Genomic DNA, 23,455 nt, shown 5'->3' on the forward strand with positions numbered 1-23,455 from the left:
GGAAATGAAAGCATTACCAATCAATAACAGGAGGCAATGGATTAGAAGGAAAAAAATCGAACAAAATGAATTTCCTGCCAAGATGTAAATGCATTCACACACACAAAAAACCCCTCAGTTTAAAAATGCTGCAAACTGCTGTGGCTTGAACTGCCCAGAGGCAATCTGCATTGGAAACAGAAAAAGCTGCCTGGGTTGCTTATAGGGCTCCCACACCAGGTTTCTTCACCATGCATTCCCATAAAGCCACATTCCATCCACCAATTCCTGGTGCACGCTACTTTCTGTTGGATTAAGCTCAGGGAAAACCAGCAGGAAGGAAGCAGTGGCAGAATGCAGGTCCAGCAGTGCTGCCCAACACAGAAGCCCAGAGCTGCAGGCAGCACACACTGTGCTCCAGCCATGGGAAACAGCAGAACCGTGGAAAATCTACCTGAAAACTTAAAAAAACCCCCACCCACATCTTGATTGAAAGCAAGTCTGTTTCAACACAGACCTTCATTTCTTTGCAGACATTAAACAAAACGCGTTTTATTTGCAGGAGGAACCTGCAGGAGGAGGTGCACAGCTGTGAGCCATAGAGACAGCATGGCATCGAGAGCAAGGCGAGTGCCCCACTCCTCTAAGAGCAGCATCTTTGCTTCAAAAAATAATTACATCTCTAGTTCACATTGACTTGTATTAATGATTTATGTTTCAAAAGCATTTTGCACAAATGTGGACACTTTTTGCTTGAGGAAAATGAGAGGAGGAGTATTTTAAATACCCTGCTTCAAGCTGATTCCATCTGATACCTTCACAAATACGTATGGAATGGCTGAGATTTACTTTTCCTATCCCATTTCCTTGTTTATTTTTGAAAAGAATATAAATGGTGGGCACATCTGTGGGAATTTTAACACCAGGAACACCTGAGATTTATCCACAAATGAACCTAAATAAGGAACACCAACACGGTTTCATAAGAAAAGTTCACAAGCTGAGTCTGAATGTTGGCAGAGTAAAAGTATTTTCTCAAACAAATAACTCCTGCAAATAAAAAGGCGTGATGCAGTGGACTGATCTGTGCACAGAGCAGTCAGCAAAGCAGCCGCCTCCGAGATCCCTTATGTAAGGTCTGAGCACAAAACGCAGAGTATTTCTTTTTTATGAGCTCCATCTACTGGCTGATGGCGTTTTTACACAGCTACGATCTGCTGAGGATCTCTCATGCTGAACTTAAGAAGATAGCTTATCTCTAATACTAAAAGTAAAGGAAAACATAATGGGATGGAAGAAATCGACCTATTCAGACAGAATGCTGAAAGCAGCAGCTGCTATGTGATACTGGAGGGGGTTACAAATGACTGTGCAATTATAAGGCAGTACCTTCCAAGCTCTGCAGCACTTTCCCAGCTTTGCTGCCATGGAAATAGGCCAAAGCTAAGGTGGCATTTTTAAGCCTAGAACAGTGTAACCGTGCAACTGCAACCATCAGGCACTCGGTGTCAGAACTCCACGTGGGATTCATTTGCTGCAGTTTGTGCCTGAAATATCCAAAGAAAAGCAACCAGCATTCTGATTTTCTATCAGGAAAGATTGCTCTTTGTGCTGGTAACAGAGGAAAAAGCATTTGGTGAGAAGCCTTGTCTTGAGCTCTGTGCACACCTACTGACCACAATCAGTGGTCAGCGTGCTACAATCTGCTTATGAAATAAAATGAGGGGAGATAAAAGGTCTTAAATCCCCAGCATTAATTGCTGGCATGAGCACTTAATACCACCCTAATTTTGTGTAAGAAGAAAAATTGCATTTTGTGTAAGAAGAAAGTCATCTTCACTAAAGAGCACCCTGGTTTAATTTCAGATGGGAAACTCAAAAATGAATCAAAATCTGGCAAACACACTGGAGCTAACTGTTGTTTTCCTACTTGGCAGCTCAGTGCAATGGCAGGCTCGCATGCTTCTTACCAGAGACTGGTAGAAAAAAATGCCAATACTTTTGTGTGGACTTCACTGTGCAAAACTCACATCCACGCTTCAAAGCAAAAGCTCAGAACCTTTCAACCACACTTTCAACCTGCTGTTCCCTGTTGCATTTAAGGAGAGGTACTAATTTAGCCCTAAAATACTGAGATACTTACATGCATTCTGTATTAATTCTGCAACTTATCTGTAAGTCACCGCATCTGTACAAACTACTCTTCCTTTCACAACCCAGAGAAAGCCACGTCCCATCCCAGCAGCTAAGCAAGCAGGTGACTGGCACATGGGAAATGACTAAACAGTTCAAATCCAGTCTAAAAGCTTCAAGAACAGAAACAAACTAGTAAAACTCTAACTTAGACAAATACGTATTGTTTTCCACTTCATTTATATAAATTACACAGAATGCTTTTCAGTTTTCTATGGATATCCAAGACAGCCAGCTCACTGAGCCCAGCACATGGCTGACTTGCTGTATACAGGGATGGTCACCAACACGCTGCCCCAGGAGCACACAGGGGAACCCAATACCTCAGCATCGTATTCCCAGAGCTGGTTCCCCCGCATGTGGTGGCACTTGAGCATGGTCACCGGGCCGTTCAGCCGCGACACGTCCAGGCACAGGTCATCCGTGCGGATCTCCTTGTCTGCCGTGTAGGAAAACACCTGCCAAGAGAAAGTGCTGCAGTGACAAAGTGTTGGCAAAACGCAGCAACAGACAATATTTCTGGTCTTCAAGTGAGACAGGGGAGGTTTAGGTTGGATATGAGGAGGGTTTTTCAGCCAGAGGGTGGTGAGGCACTGGAACAGGTTGCCCAAGGAGGCTGTGGATGCCCCATCCCTGAGGCATTCAAGGCCAGGCTGGATGTGGCTCTGGGCAGCCTGGGCTGCTGGTTGGTGACCTGCACACAGCAGGGGGTTGGAACTGGATGAGCACTGTGGGCCTGTGCAACCCAGGCCATTCTATGATTCTATGATTTCCACTCCAGTGAAGGAATACAACTTTCTTCTCCCAACAACCATGTGGTATTACGGACTTCATAAGTTTCATGCAAGGTTCTCCAGTTGTGGAAGTCCACAGTACATAAGAAAAGGAATATTACCTTTAGGAAAATAAATTTTATGCACTGAAAGCCATCAGCCACTCAGCTTTACCTCTTGGGAACAACACAGTGGAGACACAGAACAAAGACTGCAGCATAATGCAAGTGTGAGCGCTGAGCTCAGAGGCAGTCCCACAGACCTTTGGATTGCATGAGTGACACTCTGACCTCAGTCTGAAGAACCTGGGCCTCCTTTACACCATGCTGGGATGAAGTGTTGACCTGCCTGGAGGTCAGAGGGCCCTACAGAAGGATTTGGACATGATCACTGCACTGAGGCCAGCTGGATGAAGTGCAATAAGACCAAGTGCTGTGTCATGCGCTTCAGTTCCAGCAATCCCATGCACTGCAACGTGGTGTTCAAGAAATGTGCAGAAACGTGGCACTGAGAGACATGGTAGGATGGGCTGGGGTTGGACCTGGGGGTCCTAGAGATCTTTTTCAACCTCAATGATTCCATAATTCCTTAAACGAACCGCTTCCCTGAGCACCTACCTTAACTGCTGGCACCAAGGATTATCCATGTTAAAGGCTGATGTGTGCCAGAATCACACAACTTGCAGATCTCTTAATAAAATTAGGAACAAAATTCTATCAAACCAGGTATAAGCTTCAGAGAATGCCTTCAGTGATGCATTCACCCCTTGGAGACAGAAAGGAGGTGGAGGAAAATGTGGAGACCATAAGAGGATGCAATAGAGGATGATGGCAGGACTGCCACTGGCTGTGTTAAACTGTAAGGCCCTGACTCACTCAAAGCATCTCAAAGCATTCCCAACCCACTGTTCAAAGCCTTGTTGGTGCTGCTGGCCCCAGCACAAGGCAACGTTAGGTTAAATAAAGGTAATGCTCTGTAAAAGCTTGCAAAATCTATACATTGCATACAGCTGCCAAGGGAATAGAGGCAAGTATTGTGAAGTTGAGGTTCAGATAAGTCATTTGGAGCAACCATGGAAAATGAAATAGCATGCAAAGAAATAGCAGAGGAGCTGCCAGGTCCCAGTCTGAGCAGTAAGACAGACATGGGAAAGTGCAGGCTGCAAGGATCAGTGGGCTTTGCATTTCTCTCACTCCTTATTCACCGCTCAGCAGCCACTTGTCTGGATGAAAATCCAGGCTCCACAGGCATGGTAAAGCACCAGCCACCACCTGTTGCATTTATTCATCTTGTGATAAATCTCTGCAATCAATCTGAGGCTCTCCAAGTGCTGCTTTCACTTAAGAACACATCAGACACAGTTAACACTCAGATGGGCTTTTCTCAAAAGGAAAGGCACTTTTAAATACTGAGCCAGCAGTGCTCAGCTGAGATCACACTCGGAAGCACACCGTCTTGTTGGAAAGGGGTGAGATGAGCCCACATCAAAAATCTGTTAATGTTCATATGCTGCAAGTATACATATCCCCACTTCTCTCTGCACAAAAGCACATTCTATGGCCTTCAAAAACACCATGTGACCTCTATTTTGCAAACATTAGCCTTGCCAGTGCTTGCTGACGTGCAGAAAGCTAAGTATATGTAGTGCCCGTCTCATTCTCTTACTTTCCAGAAGGATTTAGAAAAGAGAATTTATAGCTGAGGGCTAACCAAAGAAGACAGATGGGTATCACTTCCAGAGGTTTCCTCAGAGGAGCTACAAGAGCAGCATATGCTCTGGACATAACCAGAATGAGAAAAAAGGCCCAGTTTCCTGCTAATGCAAAGCTCAGCGACATTTGTAGCACCAAGTATTGCTCACTGCAAGTAGCAGAATTTGGCTGCAGGAATCACTCATACACTCCCATGTACACACTGTACAGATAGTTTATCTCCTGCCATGCTCATTACTGAGAGATTTATCCATTACTATTTATCCCCAAGCAACTTCTACTTAAAATTTTAACTTATTTGTGTTGGTTTTCTTAGAGTAAACAAGTTTGCATCAGACATCTTCTAGCCTCAGAGACACAGCAGCTGTTTTCTGCTGTGCTTTACAGAAAGCAAATACTCAGATTTTGTAATTTATTTTCATTTGCATCTTTCTTTTTCCTCTCTTCTTTGATAACTGCAATACTCCATCATATCTTCTGAAAGAATAAGTGATGTCTGAGTTAACAATTACAGAAGATGGATTTGAAAAACACGCTGTCTTCAGGAAGAAAAATGGATGTTAATTAAGACAATGTAAAATTATCAAGCTACCATTTTACTAACATCCATATTAATTACATATGTAATCCTATTAATGTCACTGTATAAAAACAGAGGGCGAGGAACAACAGGTTGCATCTCAGAGCTAATTAAATAGCGTATTACATGCAATGTGGTGCAGAGGACAACAGCAGCACTCCTCCTGCCCTCCTCCTATACCCCAACATGGCCCTCCAGCCTGATGTGCCCCACCAGCTCCTTGGACTCATCCCCACAGTCAGGAGAACTTTTGGTCCTATGCACAATAGACCACAGCTACAACTGTGCCTCCGTTACCTCCCCAGTTACTAAGAAAATTCATGTCCAGGATAAGATACAGATATTGGAGTAAAATTTCTTCTTTCTTTTTTGAGATATATTGGCTTGGGAAGGCTGAGGAAGCACAGTGTTGTTTACCAGTTGTCGGGTATCTTTAGATACATCAAACACCCACAGTGCAAACAGAACCTTGGCTGTATGAAGCCTTACCAAAACAATAACCCTTCCATCTCCTAAGTCAAATTAACAATGAGAGGGAAGTCTGGGATCACTATGATGACCTCTGAAAGAAAAGTGGAAGATTTTGCTCTGAGGTCCTTCATCTTCCCTCATTTGTTTGTAGCAGATGTGACATTGGAGAAAGCCACTCACGAAAAAATGGCTTTATCACAGAATCAGAATCACAGAATGGTTGGGTTGGAAGGGACCTCAAGGATCATGAAGCTCCAACCCCCTGCCACAGGCAGGGCCACCAACCTCCGCATTTAACACCAGCCCAGGCTGCCCAGAGCCCCATGCAACCTGGCCCTGAACAGCTCCAGGGACAGGGCAGAGAATGCAAACCTTAAAGCTCAAAATCTCACCAAGTTTAGAACTCTTATTACTACATCTATTGCTGTAGGTCTTTTTGCAGCGATCCAACACATCCGCAGCAGTGAGTCAATTCTCACCAGGTTTTCCAGATCACCACTTGGCCCATGGGACATCTACACCCTGTCATTCCTACCTGGTTCCCTCCCATGCCATGGCAGTTAAAGATGCCCACTTTCTCGTTCTCCTTGCGGCCCATGTTGTCCAAACACTGGTTGGTGTCAACGTTCCTGATCTGAGGAAAGAAAAAGATGAAACGTGCCTTAGAGCAGCATGCTTGTAATGTCATGTTTATGCAGAGAAAAATTACACCATGTATTTTCTCCTGCAGCCTACAGCTATCTATGCATTCAGCTACAGGAATGTGTTTTAACTTGCAATTTGTAAATGTCACCCTCCCTAGTGCATTCCCATCACCACAGAAACCACCAATACTTCTCAGCAGATGTTCCCTCAGAACCCACCCTATGTGGAACAGACAAATGCAGTGACCACTTCTGCTGCCCCAAACCACCCCTCTGCCATCTTTGCACAACACGGCTGTGCAGGACCCAGCATCACAGACACACTGCCAGCAGTACAATGCACTACAAGACCACTTCCAGTGGTGCTCAGCTCATGAATCTGACAGAAAAGGCCACCAGACCCAGAAGCAATGAGGAGCACCGGGGTGACAGCAGAGCGTTGTTCCCCCAAACACCTCTGAGCTGCACTGAACTCACAGAACAGCAAAGCACAGAAGCACCCCCAGCTTCAGCTTCCCAGGGGTGAGCAGCAAGCTGGGGTGAGCTCTGGGAACTGGGAATTTTTCCAGTCCTGACCAGTGGGGAAATGGGAACACGGCCTAAGCATCATTTTTGTTCAGGGAAAAATGCTTGTTTCACGTCCTTCTTTGATTTTCTCCAACTCATTATCATGAAAAGCTTCATTCGAGCCTTTTTGTCTCACATCACCTTTTTGCAGAATAGAGTTGCAAGCGTTTCTAAGAGAAAGGCAGTCCCTGGGTTCCTTCAATCAGAGGACTAAAATGAAAAGTGACTCCAAAGCTCATCTGCGATGTTTATGTCTCAGCTTTACAAAACAATCCTTGCCTTGCCTTTGCTTTGCATTCAAATGATCAAAATGCAAAAAGGAATATTCAGCATTCACCACACTTTGGCAAAGCTTATGCACTTTCTGAGCCTGTTTCTGTTTACCCAGGAAATAATCCAATGCAGCATCCACTTATCAGTTCTATTCTAAATGAAGGGAAAATTCAGCTGCAAATAAAATCCCAGTGACTGCCAGGACCTGCCTGTGAAGGCCCAGCTCTGATGCTCTCCCACCTGCCTGTTGCTGCTGCTGGTGGAACTCAGGCTTCAGGCACAGTCAGCAGCTGTGACACTCAGGCACAGGTTTTAATTCATAGGTACCGAATTCCTGTTTCCATAGAAACTGAGGCACTGTTGTTAAAAATAAGGTGTTTTAATAACTATTGTATGACTTCCTCGTACTTTTATTTTCCAGTCTGACAATATCGCACAAAACACTCTCATTTGACACTTGTTAGATGAGTTCTTTGCTTGCTGTAAAACCACGTTACACTTTATTCAGTCGTAGTTAAACCTAAAGCCCTACAGTGGCTTTTATTTTCCACTCCAATGGCAAGTTTCAATAGCAAATTGCTTTCCCGACTGCAATAAAGCCATTTGCGCCTTTGATTGCTATTCCAACAGCACCTTTAAATCAAAGCATTCAAGAGCTTTCAAAAGTCAGCTGAGATACGACTCAATAGAAGCCTTTTAACAGCAAATTATCTGAGTTTTAAAGAGCCTTCCACACGCAGTGGTACTTGAACCACAGGGTTATGAGGGATGGTGGTGACACAGCGCTGGGCAGCCAGGCTGACTACACTGAGCCAATGGGCGAGCACACTTCATTAGAAACAGGGGCAGAGGGAGAAACAAAACCAACCCTATTCTACTCCACATGATAAACAACACTGCAGAGGTTTTTTTTCAAATGCTGTGTGTTATTTAATCATTTTCACATATCAGGCACAAACCCCATTTTTTCGACACGCGTCTCCATTTCAAAGACAAATCTCTAATGGCGAATGCTTTCCCAACAGCAACAACCACGTTAAAAAGGCTTAGTGCAAATATCACCTGCTCGAAGCAACAGAGAAAGACCTGAGGATGAAGCGAGGCAAGGAAGTGCAGTGTACCTCTCCCAGTGAGTAGTAGCGCCGCGGGATCTGCGAGTCAGGGTAGATGTTCTCCAGGTACCACGAGAAAGGTTTGCATTTCAGGGCTTCTCTCAGCGCTTTCCTGGCTGACACATCACCATAATCCACCTTCACAACACCTGAAATCATTTCATTAAGAAAACACAAGAGGGTCAAAGAACAGTTGTCACAAAGGAAGACATCACCAATTGGCCAATTCCCTCCCACCCAGCCCCACCAGCTGACACTGCTACACTACAGCTATCTACCAGCACTAAGCAACTCCTTCAGCAAAATGCAACTCTTGACAAGTGCCTTTTCTTCTTTTCTGATGATTTTACCAGTTCAGATAGGCAGGACCACTGAATTCCTCCATTACTTCATACCCTAAAATGTTCATTTAATAATTGAGGACCAAAGTCCAACTGCACAGAATCCAAGGATTTTGGACCAAATATCGCAAAGATACCAAATATTCCAGTTCCCTCTTTGAAAAAGGTGATGTAACATTAAGTCACTTTGATACTGGCAGAAAGGAAACCACCTCCATCACACAACACTGAATGGGAAATGGGCCATAAATAGAAAATACGGATCACAACGGGAAAAAAATGCAGATGAAAATTCAATGTGAGAGGAAATCAGCCAGAATCAGTCAGGGACAGAAGAAGAGATGATGCTTCCAAGCCAAAAGCTTGCCATGTCACAAATTTGTGTGCTGACCTGATGTAGTTGTGGTGTCCCTGCTCAGTGTGGGGCAGTTGGACTACATCACCTTCACAGCTCCCTTCCAACCCTAAGGATTCCATGATTCTGTGGTTCTATGATTTTAAGTCTGTGTCCAGGAGAGAGGACCACAACAAGGGGATGCAGGAGGCAGAGTCTTGTGGTGAGCACACAACTCAGGGACTTCAGATGAGCTAGATGAAGGAAGGCTAAGAGGCAAACCCATTCCCTGCTGTCCCACCAAGCAGACTGGCCTGGATGTGGCTCTGAGCTAAAGGCAGACCTGCAGCAGCAGCCTGCAGTGCTTGAGACCACCACAACTTAGACAGAGCTGTGCAACCTACCAGGCCTTCCTCTGAAAGACAGTAAGCAGGAGACTACGGCACTTAGTTCCATTTCTATTCTAAGCTGCAGTGCATGCAGATTCACAGCCCCATTGTTTTGGTGACAGAAGCTTGCTGCTTCTCAGTGGCAGTGCTGTACTTCAACAGCTCCAGGTCACAGCTTGAAAGACACCACCAGATCTACATCTGAAATCCAGGCTGTGTTCCAACACCTGCTTTCCATCATCCACGGGATCTCATTTTGAAATCATTACACAGGTGAACTCCCCAAGGATGCCCCATCCTAACACACAAGGTGATATCCATTCCTAATGAAATCCAGCACGTGACAACTGGGAAACTACTCATTCCTATTGCCAAAAAGGAACCCTTATCCATGCTCCCAAATATCAACCAGCTGCCTTTGACAAATCAGTTCTACGTACCATCATGCAATTGTAGGATGCGACATAACTCTAGATAATTAACTAAAATACGGGATACCCCCCCAATTAGTGCCACTGGTTAAATCAGCACTGGTTTCTCAACACTGTACCACCAAAATTTCTGAAGAAATGAAACGTGCTTGCTTGGTGCTGAGGAGCTCAGAGGCATTTAGGCAGGTGTTAGGCACACTGGGCTCGATGTTTAATGATGCTCAGCAGCAAGGCTTGGAGGCCTGGCTGCTCTTGGGGTGCCCTCTGCAGCCTTACCCTCAGACCCAGGGATCCCACAGGAGGAGCAAAGCCCCAAGCCCTGCAGCAGGAGCGCAGCAGGAACAGCAGAACACCTTCCAAATCAAGTCTGTTTCCTTCCTCTGTGTGTTCCCACATATTGAAACTGAGTCAGCACACCTCGGATATTTTCCCCCATATAGACACAGAGGTGCAATTTCAGTCTGACTGTTTTTGAGGTGACTGGAGCCACGGAAACACTAAGGCTGGAGGAGACCTCGAGGATCCCCATCCCCACCCACCCCCCATGCCCACTGCCCACATCCCTCAGTGCCACATCCCCACGGCTCTGGGACACCCCAGTGATGGTGACCCCCACTCCTTGGGCAGCTGTGCCACTTCCTGATTGCTCTTTGGAGAAGGAATTGTTCCTCATACCCTTCCTGACCCTCCCCTGGCACAACCTAAGGCCATTCTCTCTCGTCCTATCAATAAATAATCAGTGGGACTTAGAAGAAACAAACAAACAAAATAACGCTTAGTGACTAACAAGCCTTCTTGCATTTCACTGAGAAAATGGAAGTGAAATGTCCTTGAATGCAAAAACAAGATGAAACATCGCAGGAAGGCAAAGAAAGGGCTGTGTGCAAAGGCAAATGTCCCAGGCAAAAAGGCAGATGATAATAACAGAGCAGCAGATGCGCTGCCAGTGGAACAAATTGAATAGCTGCAGAATTGCATTACACCTGCATTTTTTCTAATGGGCACGTCCTGGAAATTGGTATACAAGGACACGTCTCCAAAATTGGCTAAATGTACCATTTCTGTGTAAGAAGATATTTATTCATGATGATAAAGATGAAAACTATTCATTGGAGTGTACGACAAAGTTGCAGAGCTAGGAATGACTGCCTTTACGCAAAGATAAACCTGAGAAAACTTACTCCAAATTAGGCTTCTGCCATCATTTGCTCCTTGAGAAGTCAAAGAGGAAGGCATCCTGTGGTGCACTGCATTCCCAACCTGAGCAACTCTATGATTCTATGATTCAGAGGGAGAGAAGTGGGAGCAGAGCAGCACGTGGGCATGGCTGACTGCTCCCAACTGCACCTGATCTAAATGTCCCCAGTGTCCCCAAATGATGTAAATGTCCCTATGGAGGTTTGAGGACCACCAGGAGAGACAGTGGACACCACTGATGGTCATCCAACGTTGAAGGTCACTCAATAGGTCAAGAAACCATTTATAGGGCCAGGAAACAATAGGAGCATTCCAACACGAAGCCAAAAAAGGACAATGGATGGGGCCAGCAGGAGGGACAAGGGACAATGTTGAGGGACACCCAACAGCCTCTGCTTCCCAGGCTTCTGAAAACCCCATTCCGAAAGTAACACACGATCATGTACAATTCCAAAACCCAGGGAGCTCCACTTTACATCTCTATCAAAAGTAGATGCATTAATTGCTAAGATGTGCGTTTCCTAATTAGCTAAAACATCAACAAAGTTGGCAGTGGAACCCCTTGAAATTCTGTTTACACCACCACAAAAAGATGCGTAACAAAAAAGCACATCTGAGGGGGTCCCACATCACTGCAGAAGTGATGCAAGAGAAATTTATGCAGCTGTTTCCTAACAGGAAATACATTATGGAATGAAGATTCTGAGCTTTCCATGGAAAAACTCCACCATTTGGGGAAAATACATCTCAGGTGTCCACCACAAAAGATACTATTCATCAAGAGAATGAATCAATATTGCCAATATCTCCACAAGCACTGCCTCTTCTGTTGAAAAAGACTTTAAATTACATTTTACCCCATAAACACACTTGCAATGTATGTTATTTATATGTGGATATTGCACAGAGAAAAGCAGAGGTTTACTGAGGCTGAATCCTCCATCACCAGGTTGGTCCTGACACTAAAATAAGCAGATCAGTTCTACCACAACAGTCATCAATGGAACACCATTAGGGTTAACATTAGTGATGCATTAAGATGCTCCTGCAGCGCACATCTCAGGAAAGCTTTCAAGAGAAGGCAGAGTCCAAAACAAACCCTCGAGTTTTGTTTGAAACATGCAAAACTAAAGAGTAAAAATTAAATAGTAGGACTACTGCAGAGAAGAAAACAGACAGTCCTATTCCTATGGAGGCCTTAAGCCCTTGGTTATGTTACACAACTTCTCTGTAATAAAGAACAGAAAATCAGGTGCCCCTAGGAGATGTTGTGTCTGCTGCTAAAACACCTTTAAGTCCTTTAAGGGAAACCCCCACTGCAGAGACCATAGCAAGGCAAGAGCTGATCTTCACTGTAAGTGCAAGTCAAAAAAACTGTTTTTGTGGCTGGGAAAAGTGCTGAACGCTTCACAAAGGATTGCTATATTCATGCTCTTTCCAAACCAACTGTTTGCTAATTGGCATTTATTGCATTGATATTTTAAGTCTAGACATGTAGGCCTACCATCAGCCTCCATTTTACAGCATCTTCTCTGAGTTTCATTCTGAACATCCACACAAGCCTATGAAGTAAGATGCTTTCCCAATGGAGAGCAATAACATTAGGGATGAACAAACAAACCAGCCTCCCTCCTCCACACATTCCCACCATGTTTTATATGATTTGGCACTTCAACATTGGGCACAATCCACCCCACTGACGAGTGCATTATTTTCTCCTCCTGCTTTTATCACATGAAAAGTAATAAAGCAAAGGTTCCTTCTGCTCTTCCCCACCAGCTGAAAAGCTCACTGAAGAGTGAAAATGTTTACCGAGAGCTCTTACTTGCAAGATTGATACAGTCATTATCAACCTAATTATATAATTACACTCGACAGGAGGATTGCACATCATCTGCTGAGTAAACACAAGCACTTATCTTGCAATCCGAAATTAAAACTTTAAAGTGCTATATTTAAATCCTCAAAAATGTTTTAAACAAGGTGCCTGAAAAACAGTGGAACTCTGCATTTTAGCCTTGCTTGAACAGCCTAGCTGGTGCAGGAGAACTGACCCCGAGCTGATGAGGGAGGCTTAGTGATGCAGTGAGAGTACAGAGAACCAAACGAGGATGGGCATGAGCTTTTCAGCTGACTCTGCAAATGCAGGCTATTCTGAGCTGTAATTATTTCCGTGCAGTGATTAGCTACAGTATTTTAATGCACAGATTGACAAAGCTGCCTATATTTAGGAATGCACAGACTGAGTGGAATGAGATATGCTGGAAGAGCCAGAGAAATAAGTGAATTATGCTGCTGGAAATGCCACATCAAGTAAGTGGAGCAAGCTGAGAAGGTATGGGTGTGCAAATCCACCCAGATAGACACATATTTAGGTGTCTCAGAACAATAAACTAAGATGCATATTTTGCAAATGATAAAGATGTTGGCATTAGCAAAGCACCACCTGGAGCGTAATCCCACACTACTGGCGTACATCAATTACACTGATAACAATGCCCAGCAGTGAAAATAACAGAAAACTGACTGCTAAATAGACTAACAGTGAGGAGTTACTATTAAGCAATTAGTTTTTTCATTAGTGAGGCCAAGGAAAGACACAAAGCATAAGTGAACTGGTGCAAAGGAAAGCACAGCACTTGGTGTCACGGAGCGGGGCTCACTTTGCCCCAGGACAATGAGGTCTGCCATCCCAATTTTGGGTACTCTGCATTGCAGATGAGTTGGGAAAGAGGCTTTTTTTTTTTTTTTTTTTTTGCATTTGGAACATTGCCAGGACCTACTGACTTACCACCAGTGAAACGGGCCTCAGAGCACCACTGACATCAATGTGGGCCACGCACACGGAGCAGCACCGCTGTTTTCAGAATAACTTGCTGTATTTTTTTCTTTTCTGAGAAAGGGATTTCCTTTAATCTCATTTGAAGTGTGCCCAGTATTTCTGACATTCTCTAGACTCTCCTGAATTACTGGGCAGGCTCTTGTGGTTTTAGGCTGCAATCACACTACAGGCTGTAGCTCCTGCCAAGTAAAATTCAAAGCTCCTTGTCAAACACTGCATTGCATTGGTTTGAAGTTGAGGGAGGGAAGATCGAGGTTGGATGTCAGGGGGAAGTTCTTTACAGAGAGAGTGGTGAGGTGCTGGAACAGCTGCCCAGAGAGGCTGTGGATGCCCCGTCCATCCCTGGAGGTGTTCAAGGCCAGGTTGGATGGGGCCCTGGGCAGCCTGGGCTGCTGTGAAACGTGGAGGTTGGTGGCCCTGCATGTGGTGGGGGGTTGGAGCTTCGTGATCCTTGAGGACCCTTCCAACCCGGGACATTCTGTGATTGCCACCAAATCCGAAACCTAAGCACTCCCTACTTCGTTATATTCTTTGACCCCACCGACAGCCACAGACCCATGCCAGCCTCACCAAACAGCACCTGCAGGGCCCACTCAGGACAGAAAGCAAAACCAGCGCCTCAGAACCAGCAGGGAGCACAGACAGCCTCCAGAAAGCAATCTGTAACTTGATTAATGAAGACTTTCACCTCCAACTATAATTGCGAGGTGTGCGCCCTAATTATGCTGAGAGAGACTGAAGGCAATGCTGCTGTGAGCAGCCACGGGTTCCTCTCAGGACATCATCTGAGACACAGAGTGAAGCAGGGCCCAGAGGAGAGCGGGGAAGATGAGTGTTGCTGATAGATAATAGCTTCAGAGACCTAATTACTGAAATGCATCTTGCTTTGTTCTTCAACAGAATTATCTGGAGATCTGTACGTTTCACATTAATAACCTGAAGGAGATGCGTGCCAGACAGAAGGATAAAAAAAGGAGTTCAGTGATATTGGGAACAATTTCCAACATTCTGCAACGTCCTATCAAAAAATCAATTATTTCCTATGGGTTTTTGTTAAGATTTTTTTGTTGCCGTTAAAATATCAATCTTTCTAGAACACCTAAGCACCTTTCTCCTTCCTTTACTTCTGAGTCCCACAGAGCACTATGATGGCATTTTAGTTGGCAATTTACATAGCATATCCTTAAATAACTGCCAGCAACATGAATAGCACCAGGCACTGGGGCTGGAATTAAACAAACCTGGTCCTGCCAACACCACTGTTATCACTGACCTGCTTTCACTCTTCCACATTAATACAGTGTTGTAGGTTCTCCATTCAGACCTTCTGCAAATAGGCAAACACGTAACTGTGTGCAGAAGAGAGATGATGCTTAGCAGCATTCAATTCTGCCAGTTTGTGCTCACTTTGGAAGCAAAAGGCAATTTTCTTCACAGGAAGAGAAGTCTCAATCTAACAGTACACAGAGTAAGTGCCTTGGTATTTTAACCTAACTTTTCTTGTTAGAAGAAAACAGCCTCACTGAGAACTGGGAGTTGGACTGGATGATCCTTACGTGTTCCTTCCAAATCAGGATATTCTATGCTTCTGCAAAAACTGCTCTGAGGAAAACCAAAGGTTTTTATCATGCACTGGCTCTACTTTCACACCTACAAGTGTGAATTGCCAGCAATGCAGCAAGTACTGCCAGCAGCTGCAGTTCCCAAGTGGGATGTTTGCCCCCAGGCACACTCAGCAGTGAGGAACACACAGGCTCTGAAGAGATGACAAAGTCCAGCTCAGCAGGTGGGATGGGAGCTGAAATGCTGAGAGATTTCCTTCATTTTTTGGCTTACTACTTTCCATTATTTCCAATGGAGAAAGCACTTTTAGAGCTACCTCAGCACCCTACAACAATAAAAGAAAGGGCAAAGCACTGTGTCAGCCCTGGGGAAAATGCTGCTAGGGAAACTGATGGAGAAAAGTCCTTCTTGGTGTGAGGAGGACAGCAGTGCCTCCTCCAACTGCCTTCTTCCCCAGGCAATGACTGCAGAAAGCAGCATTAGCAATGCACGTGTCCTGCTGGATGACAGGCTGCTGAAAAACGGTTTGTTAAAGATAGCCTTGCATTTATAGCTGTGCTTGGGAGCCTAAATTAAAATGGCCCACGGCAAGAACTGGGCTTTTCAATGGAAGAAGGGATCTCTCTTCCCTTCCAATGCAGCTGATGAAATGCCAGCTAGGAAGCCTAAGATTGGACATTCAAGCTAAAAAATATTGCTGGCAAACGCTGCCTGCTGAAACCCTGGAAACTGTAAGGGTATTTTCCAAAGTGACTGCAGAAACTCCTCGCTAACGTAACAGAAAATAACCTGCTATTCCTGTCGAAGACACAAGTTGTAATGGAGAAACTCCAAGACACATCTTCATCTGACCCTGTGCACAGCAGATGTGGTTCAGGACAGAGCTTCACGATGGCTGCTGCCCCCAGAAATGCCAGCTTTTTGTCGAGACCTTCTAACCAGGCACTTTCTCCCCAGCTGAACAGCGAATAAAGGCAACTTCAGACGATGACACGGCACTGTTCCTTGCTCCCCAGCCCAGGGAGCATCCCTTCAGCATCACGGCAAAAGACTGCTTGCCCAAGCAATGCCTGCAGTGCTCCAGGGGAACCAGCAGCTGGGAGGACTGCTGCCTTCACTCACAGCCCCAGTGTGCTCTCATATCCACTTACACAACTAAATCCCAACCCAAAGAACACGTTAAGCTATTGCACTGGAGCACTGACACATCAAACCAAAGGAGCAGACCAGGAGAAGTCAGGAGCAGAGGGCATTGCTCCAGTTTTACAGATGTTGCTTAGAAGTAGTCTAGCCTGCCACAGGTAGGCTCATATCAGACTTATTTCATATTCTTTTTATTGTAACTGTTAACGTCCAAACCTAACCTTTTGTTCAGCACTGAATTCCTCATTCAACTCAGAATATTCTGAATTCCTCATTCAACTCAGAATATTGTGGTGAGAATGCACTGAAAAGTCAAGGAGGACTGGGGCAGTCCTGCTATAATTAAATGGTCTGCTGATTAGAAGGCCCTAAAACCAAAGAAATGAAGGGGAGGAAAAAGAAAACACTTTTGCTTTTAAAAAAATAAACTACACAGCACGAATTTCACCTTGCACTCTTCTTAACTGGAATTCTTAAATTATTCTCCCATATGCATCATTATTCTAGTCACATTTACATGTATTTTACTAAAATATTTTAAATGTACTGTATTTTAAATAGCCCTTGGTTAGGTATTTTTGGAGCTTCAGCTTAGCTAAAGGCATTAAAGCAGCAAACTCCTCATCAGCCCAGCAAAGGCTGCTGCCCTGGCACAAGACAGAGTGCACAGTGCCAGCCCCAAAGTGGAATGAATGGGCAGGATCTGCATGTCTTATCTTCACTAGGAAATGCACGCTTTCAGGGTCAATTATTAAAAAAGCATTTATAGTTCAAGAAAAATGCAACAGGAATTTGGTATTATGGGACTGCACAAAAGCTGAACTTAATAAAGGAGGCCTACATAAAAGAATGCCTCATCCGATGGGAGAACTTTATGACTTGAACTCTACTGCATCTTATATCGGTTTTGAGTTCACTTTTATGCCATCACAGACATCCATTTCTCAGTGGGATTTTTTGTGTTGGCTTTTTTCCTTCCTCTTACAGTAGAATAGGAACCAATTACATTCGTAACAGCCAAATTTTCCATCACATACTGTATTCCTTTGCTTTCAATTGGGTAGATATAATTACCAATTATAAAGGGACACAATCCTGCCTATTTCATACAGCTCACTTCCCATATTTAAGAGGATTCTGTTAGCACTGCTGCTTTTCACTCACATTATGTGAACTCTCTGCATACTGCTAAATCCAGAAGGAGGGAAATCCACTTCCCTACAGTGTGTGTGAGAACCCTTCTTTGTTTTTTGGCTCAAAGTTTGCTTCCTGAGGTATTTCTTGTGATAAAACTCCAACTGATTTATTGAGGAGGCAAGTGATGGGTGCTACCGTGTGACAATCAACATCACTTTGTGGACATCTGAAAGCACCTTCCTCCAGAGCTGCTTGCCTCTGGAATAGAGTGCTCAGGAGTGTTTACTGGCAGAAGATCTGGCCTGTGACTAAATAGCTGGAGAAGGCTGAAATTTAGTATTAAAGTTAATACCTCTGAATTTGAAAATGAGCTCAAAGAAGAACACGTTAAATATCTATGACTGTAGTACTCAACTCTCCACCCAAATCATGTTAAACATCACCCCAAGGAGGAGAAAAGAGAAGGGTAGGATGCAAGGGCAAGTAAGCACTACCCTTCAACTCTTGGTGAGGAATATCCAGGATAGCATTTATTTTGCTACCACTAATATCACATATCGGCACTATTGCAGCTATTATCAATGGCAATCCTAAATCTGTTGTATCTGGTGCTTCAATAAATCACTAATAATAAATCAGTATTCATTTTTCAGTGTTTGTGAAACCGTACCAGTGAAAGTCCTTGGGTGGACTCTGGCAGGCAAACGTTGAAACTGTGAACATGTGACAACTACCAGAAAGCAAACCTACATCTGTGTGCCTTGGGATATCACAGAGAGTCACTGCCATCCCACGACCTCAGAACAGAGATCAGCACAAGGCTGGATGGGGCCCTGAACAGCCTGAGCAGGTGAGGGGCAGTCAGCACAAGGCAGGAGTGGGGCTGGGGGCTGTGAGGTCCCTAACAATGCAGCCATGCTGTGACTGCATGATCTTTAAGGTCCCTTCCAATCCAACCATTCTGCAATTCTATGTTTAGAATTGCATACACGTTTCGACTTACCTATGTGTATCTCACGTTTGCATCTTCCTTTTTTCAGACAGCTTTACATATCATTACGCATTCAGAAACTAATTTCTTACCTGGGGATATTATATAGAAGAAGTCTTTAAACTCATCCATCCAGACCTCTGCCAGCCTCCTGTTGTTCTTGTTGATGACATGTCCTGTGCCACCAGGGAAGGTGTAAGGGGTTGCTTTACGGAAGACATGGCCAACGTGTGAGCATGTGACAATCTCAAGGGAGCCACCACACTGCCAAACCTGAAACGAAAACATGCAGAAAAGGTTGACTAAAGCCAGCAAAAAACATGAAAAATTTACAGCAGGAAGATCTCTGATAGGTTAGCAGCTATCTGCTCATTTATTTCCCCAGGTCACAATTCAACTGGGAATTTCAAACTCAAGTTTAAGGGGAATAGTAGGGACATAATTCCTGAGAGCAACAAAAGCACACAGACCTTAACTACAAAGTGAAAACTTGTGTGAATGGCACAACTGGTTGTGTGATCTTATTACATAAAAACGTGCAAACCACTGCCTTGGAAAGGAGTAACCCTGTACTATGTTTCCAAGCATAAGGTTTGAATGCTAACCACGTATTTGAGTTTTGAAGGAATATATAATATTTAAAGAAACAGAGAAGAACTTTTACAATCTATCTACCCAGATCTGTAGTTTTTAAAGCAGAATGGAGTCCACGACCACACTAGTGAAAGCACAGCAGACTTTGGTTAATATCAAACAAGAAGCACTGGCACCTCGAACATCACAGATGTCCCCAAATCTACACCCTGAGCAAGCTTAGTGCCTTCAATATGTCTGCACCAGCATTAACAATCCTTTAATCCTGAGCTGGGCATCCTGCTGGTAAACGAGGGGACGTTCTTCTGGCAGCTCAGCAGTCTTGGTGTGACGTACATCAGCTGCTGCACTCCCTGCAATCTGCTCTGCAGCCTGCTGCCTCTCTTGGTGCTGGGAAGAACTAGAAAAGGAACCAGCAGAGGTTCCAGGTCCAACTGGACAGAAGTAGAGGCAGCTGGCTCCAGATGCGTACAGAAATAAAGGAGGATTCCCAAGGGATGGATGCTTACAGGGCTACCCAACTTGGCTGTTCTGACAGCGGTGATTCCTCGAAGCTCCCCCTCCACCGAGGCTCACTGACAAGTTTTGGCACCAACAAAGGTACCACCAGCTGCCCAGCTCATTACCCAGGCTCACCCCCTCTTTGCATTCGTCTCCTGCTAAGCAGAGAGCAGGGCTAAAATTCACAATACCTCTTCCTAATAAGAAGCAGGGCTTAAGAATCGTTTGGTGTCTTTAGATCACTGGTACAGCCTTGTAATTAGAGCTCCTCGACACAGACATAACAGTTACCATAGAAACTTAATGCAGATTTTATTTAATTAGGACCAGATCCTTTTATATGATTTCATTAGTATGCTAAGTGATGTACTCTGTTGGGATGAGCAACGACAACATCAAAATATTCTGGTGTTTAACATCTTGTGTTTTGCAGCTCAGTGACAACCCGTCAGCTCAGGTGAAACTTCAGGTCGGTGGGTGCACCAAAAAGGGAACACTTCCTAAACCCAAAATATGCACTGCTGATGTATTTACACAGCAACACAGCCACAATCCCCTACACAGGACAGCAGTGAGCACAAACAGTTTGAGGGGTATTTTAACCTCTGTCAGTGCTGTGATCAGTGCTCTCACAGCTTCACCCCAGCCCCCCTTCCTGGCAGGAGGTTCCTCCCATGCTAACACTTTTATATGTGTGTTCTGTACATTTTTAAGCTTATTTTTGGCTGCCCTTGTTACAAGCTGCTAGCTATTGCAGTTGTCATAGGAATGCAGATAAACCTGCATGCTGCTCAGAAGGGCTTTAATTTTTTCAGCGTTATAAAAAAACCCAAAAAACAACCAGAAAAGCCCACAACAAAACCAAGTTTCCTGAATATTCACTGCTAAAATGACTCCTTTCCCCAGGTTCATGTGGCTAGAGCTTGCAGGATCACACTGATTTGGCACAGACAAGATATACAACAGCATACAATTCATCACTCTTCACTGCAAGCTGCTATTTGCCAAGATAATTTATCCCATTTTAAATATAGGCATTAATTATTTAAAACTACCTTTTGATCCCAGACTTTTGGCAGCCATTCCCATTACTGCACAAAAGGTGCGCATTGAACTCCATCCCCTTTCTGCACAGCCCACCTTTGAGATCCTTTGCCCCTTCTGTCATTTTTGTACACTCAGGTAAAGCCACTTCCCACCCGCCCATCAGAAATGTAGAAGGCTAATAATGATCAATTTGTATGCAGATAAAAATAACACATTAAAACGAGCAGAAAAATGCAGGTTAGCTGATGGGTCGTTTTGAGTGGCTCTGCATTTGTGGTTATTGCAAGGAAACAGCTCTCCCAGGAGCCAGGCAATCTCCTTTTGTGACAGGATACGTAAAGCTGAGTCCAAATGAAATAGACAGCTTCTTAGAGCTTAGATTAAAATCAAACTAAAGTTTCAGGCTGGAGAGATATAAGGCATTTGGTTTTGCTGTTTATATGTTAATGACTTTGTTTACAGCATTTTAGAAATATCTGCTTCCATAAAAGATTGGTTCTTTTAGTATACACTACCTAATGTGTGTTAATGGATGGTGGCATTAGATCAAAGCTCTCTTGCATTCCCACAGGTTGAAACTGTGCTAGAATATCCCCAGTGACTGCTGCAACCAGAAAGTTAACACTTCAGCTTGAGCATGTTAAATGAGTTCATGTTGCTGGCTGCTGTGCAGTGGTGCAAAAGGAAGAGCTGAGAAATACCTCTAATGTCAATCCACAAGACCTCCACATTGAAACTGAGTCAGCATACCTTGGGTATTTTCCCCCATACACAGAGGTGCATTTTCAGTCTGACTGTGAGGTGATTGGAGCCACAGGACCGTTAAGGCTGGAAAAGAGCTCTCACATCCCCAGTCCCACCCACCCCCCCATGCCCACTGCCCACCTCCCTCAGTGCCACATCCCCACAGCTCTGGGATGCCCTCAGGGATGGTGACCCCCCACTCCATGGGCAGCTGTGCCACCGCCTGACTGCGCTTTGGAGAAGAGATTTCTGCTACTACTATCCTATAGGAACCTCTCCTGGTGCAACCTGCCATTCCCTCTCATCCTATCACTGGCTAGCCGGGCCTTTATACACCCCAATAACTTTCAGACCACAAAAACCCACTTCCAATGTCACTGCACTCTCGAAGGTAAGACAATCCTGCATGCATGTGACCCCTCCAGCCCTACAGAGTCACATCCCGTTGTGCTCGTAACAGCACAGCACCAGCCTCCCTGCCATCCAAACCAACAAACGTGCTAAGTTTGCTCACCGAACCACAGCCAAACATGCTCCCATCCCTGTAATTCTGCAGTCAGAAGAAGAGCCCTTCCATACCATCAGGCTGAACGCTGGCTGCTGCTGGTCCCTTGTCTTTTCTGCAAGCAGGGCACTGCACTGGGCTACAAGAAGCTATACAGAAGGCTCTGGGGAGACCTCATTGTGGCCTTCCTGTACTTAAAGGGAACAGATAAACAGGAGGGGGAACGGCTGTTTGTGAGGGTGGACGGTGACAGGACAAGGGGGAATGGTTTTAAAGTGAGACAGGGGAGGTTTAGGTTGGATATGAGGAGGAAGTTTTTCACACAGAGGGTGGTGAGGCACTGGGACAGGTTGCCCAAGGAGGCTGTGGATGCCCCATCCCTGCAGGCATTCAAGGCCAGGCTGGATGTGGCTCTGGGCAGCCTGGGCTGCTGGTTGGCGACCTGCACACAGCAGGGGGTTGGAAGTGGATGAGCACTGTGGGCCTTTGCAACCCAGGCCATTCTATGATTCTATGAGATACTGCAGCTGTCCTTCGTGATCCACTCTGCAGGATGGCTTTTAATAACAGCAGTTTAGAAAATAATAATAATAAAAAATCCTAGCAGGAATCTCTTACAGCTGCAGATAGGAAATCTGCTAATGAAAACAGCACGTGTTCTTGAATGTTTGCCATAATTTTTTGATTGTATGGAATTCTTCAAACATTTTTCATCTTCTTTTCAATTTTATGTTTTTTATCCAGACCTGAGAATGCTCTGAAAACTCAAAAGACAAAAAGGAGTTTTTATAACTTAAGACAGCATATTGAAAATAACTGGGTAACAAACATATGTATATGCAGGTATATTCTTAAAAAATATCCAAATAGAACAAAATTGGCCAAAACAAGGCTAGAAGGAGCAAACGTGTGCTCTGAGAGGAATGATGTGCTGTTTGCTTTTGCTTGCTCATGGGTGTTGGAGATGCAGAAGGGCTGCAGCTGTGTGCATGTTTCCTAAGCAGTGTGGTGTGCTGATGGGCCAGGTCGTATGTGCTGTATGAAATGTATGAAGTTCTGACTGATGTAGGAGTTCTCACAGTAAGGGAAGAAGGAGCAGGGCTGTATCATAGAATGGCCTGGGTTGAAAAGAACCACAGTGATCATCTAGTTTCAACCTCCCTGATAACCACCTAACCAAGCCCCCTCATCGATCAAGCCCTACTTCATGCACTGGGTTGGTTCTCTTTAAAGAGAAAGGCTCTAGCCATGCATCTCCATACCACTAATTTTAGGTTTTTGTTGACTTTTTAAAAATAAAAATACATATACATATAAAGAAGTTTTGTTATGTGTATATGTTAACTACATTAAATATTTCCCATGCAGCTCAGCAGGCTGGACACCCACACA

The 23,455-nt window shown here is 44.6% G+C and overlaps 1 protein-coding gene across 5 annotated transcripts in view; it reads right to left on the minus strand.

Annotated features, from left to right (window-relative positions):
* GALNT13 (polypeptide N-acetylgalactosaminyltransferase 13) overlaps positions 1-23,455 on the minus strand; it is an 83,108-nt gene that overhangs the window by 7,515 nt on the left and 52,138 nt on the right. For all 5 annotated transcript variants that reach the window (XM_090143449.1, XM_090143447.1, XM_090143446.1 and 2 more), the window contains exons 9-12: positions 18,765-18,945; positions 8,314-8,453; positions 6,244-6,342; positions 2,496-2,630 (exon numbers count right to left, since the gene is read on the minus strand). In XM_090143449.1, the coding sequence (XP_089999575.1) occupies positions 2,496-2,630; positions 6,244-6,342; positions 8,314-8,453; positions 18,765-18,945 (555 nt within the window). The remainder of the gene's footprint in view (positions 1-2,495; positions 2,631-6,243; positions 6,343-8,313; positions 8,454-18,764; positions 18,946-23,455) is intronic.

The sequence above is a fragment of the Phasianus colchicus genome, chromosome 7, assembly GCF_987193195.1.
Source record: "Phasianus colchicus chromosome 7, bPhaCol1.hap1.1, whole genome shotgun sequence".
Classification (NCBI taxonomy): Eukaryota; Metazoa; Chordata; class Aves; order Galliformes; family Phasianidae; genus Phasianus; species Phasianus colchicus.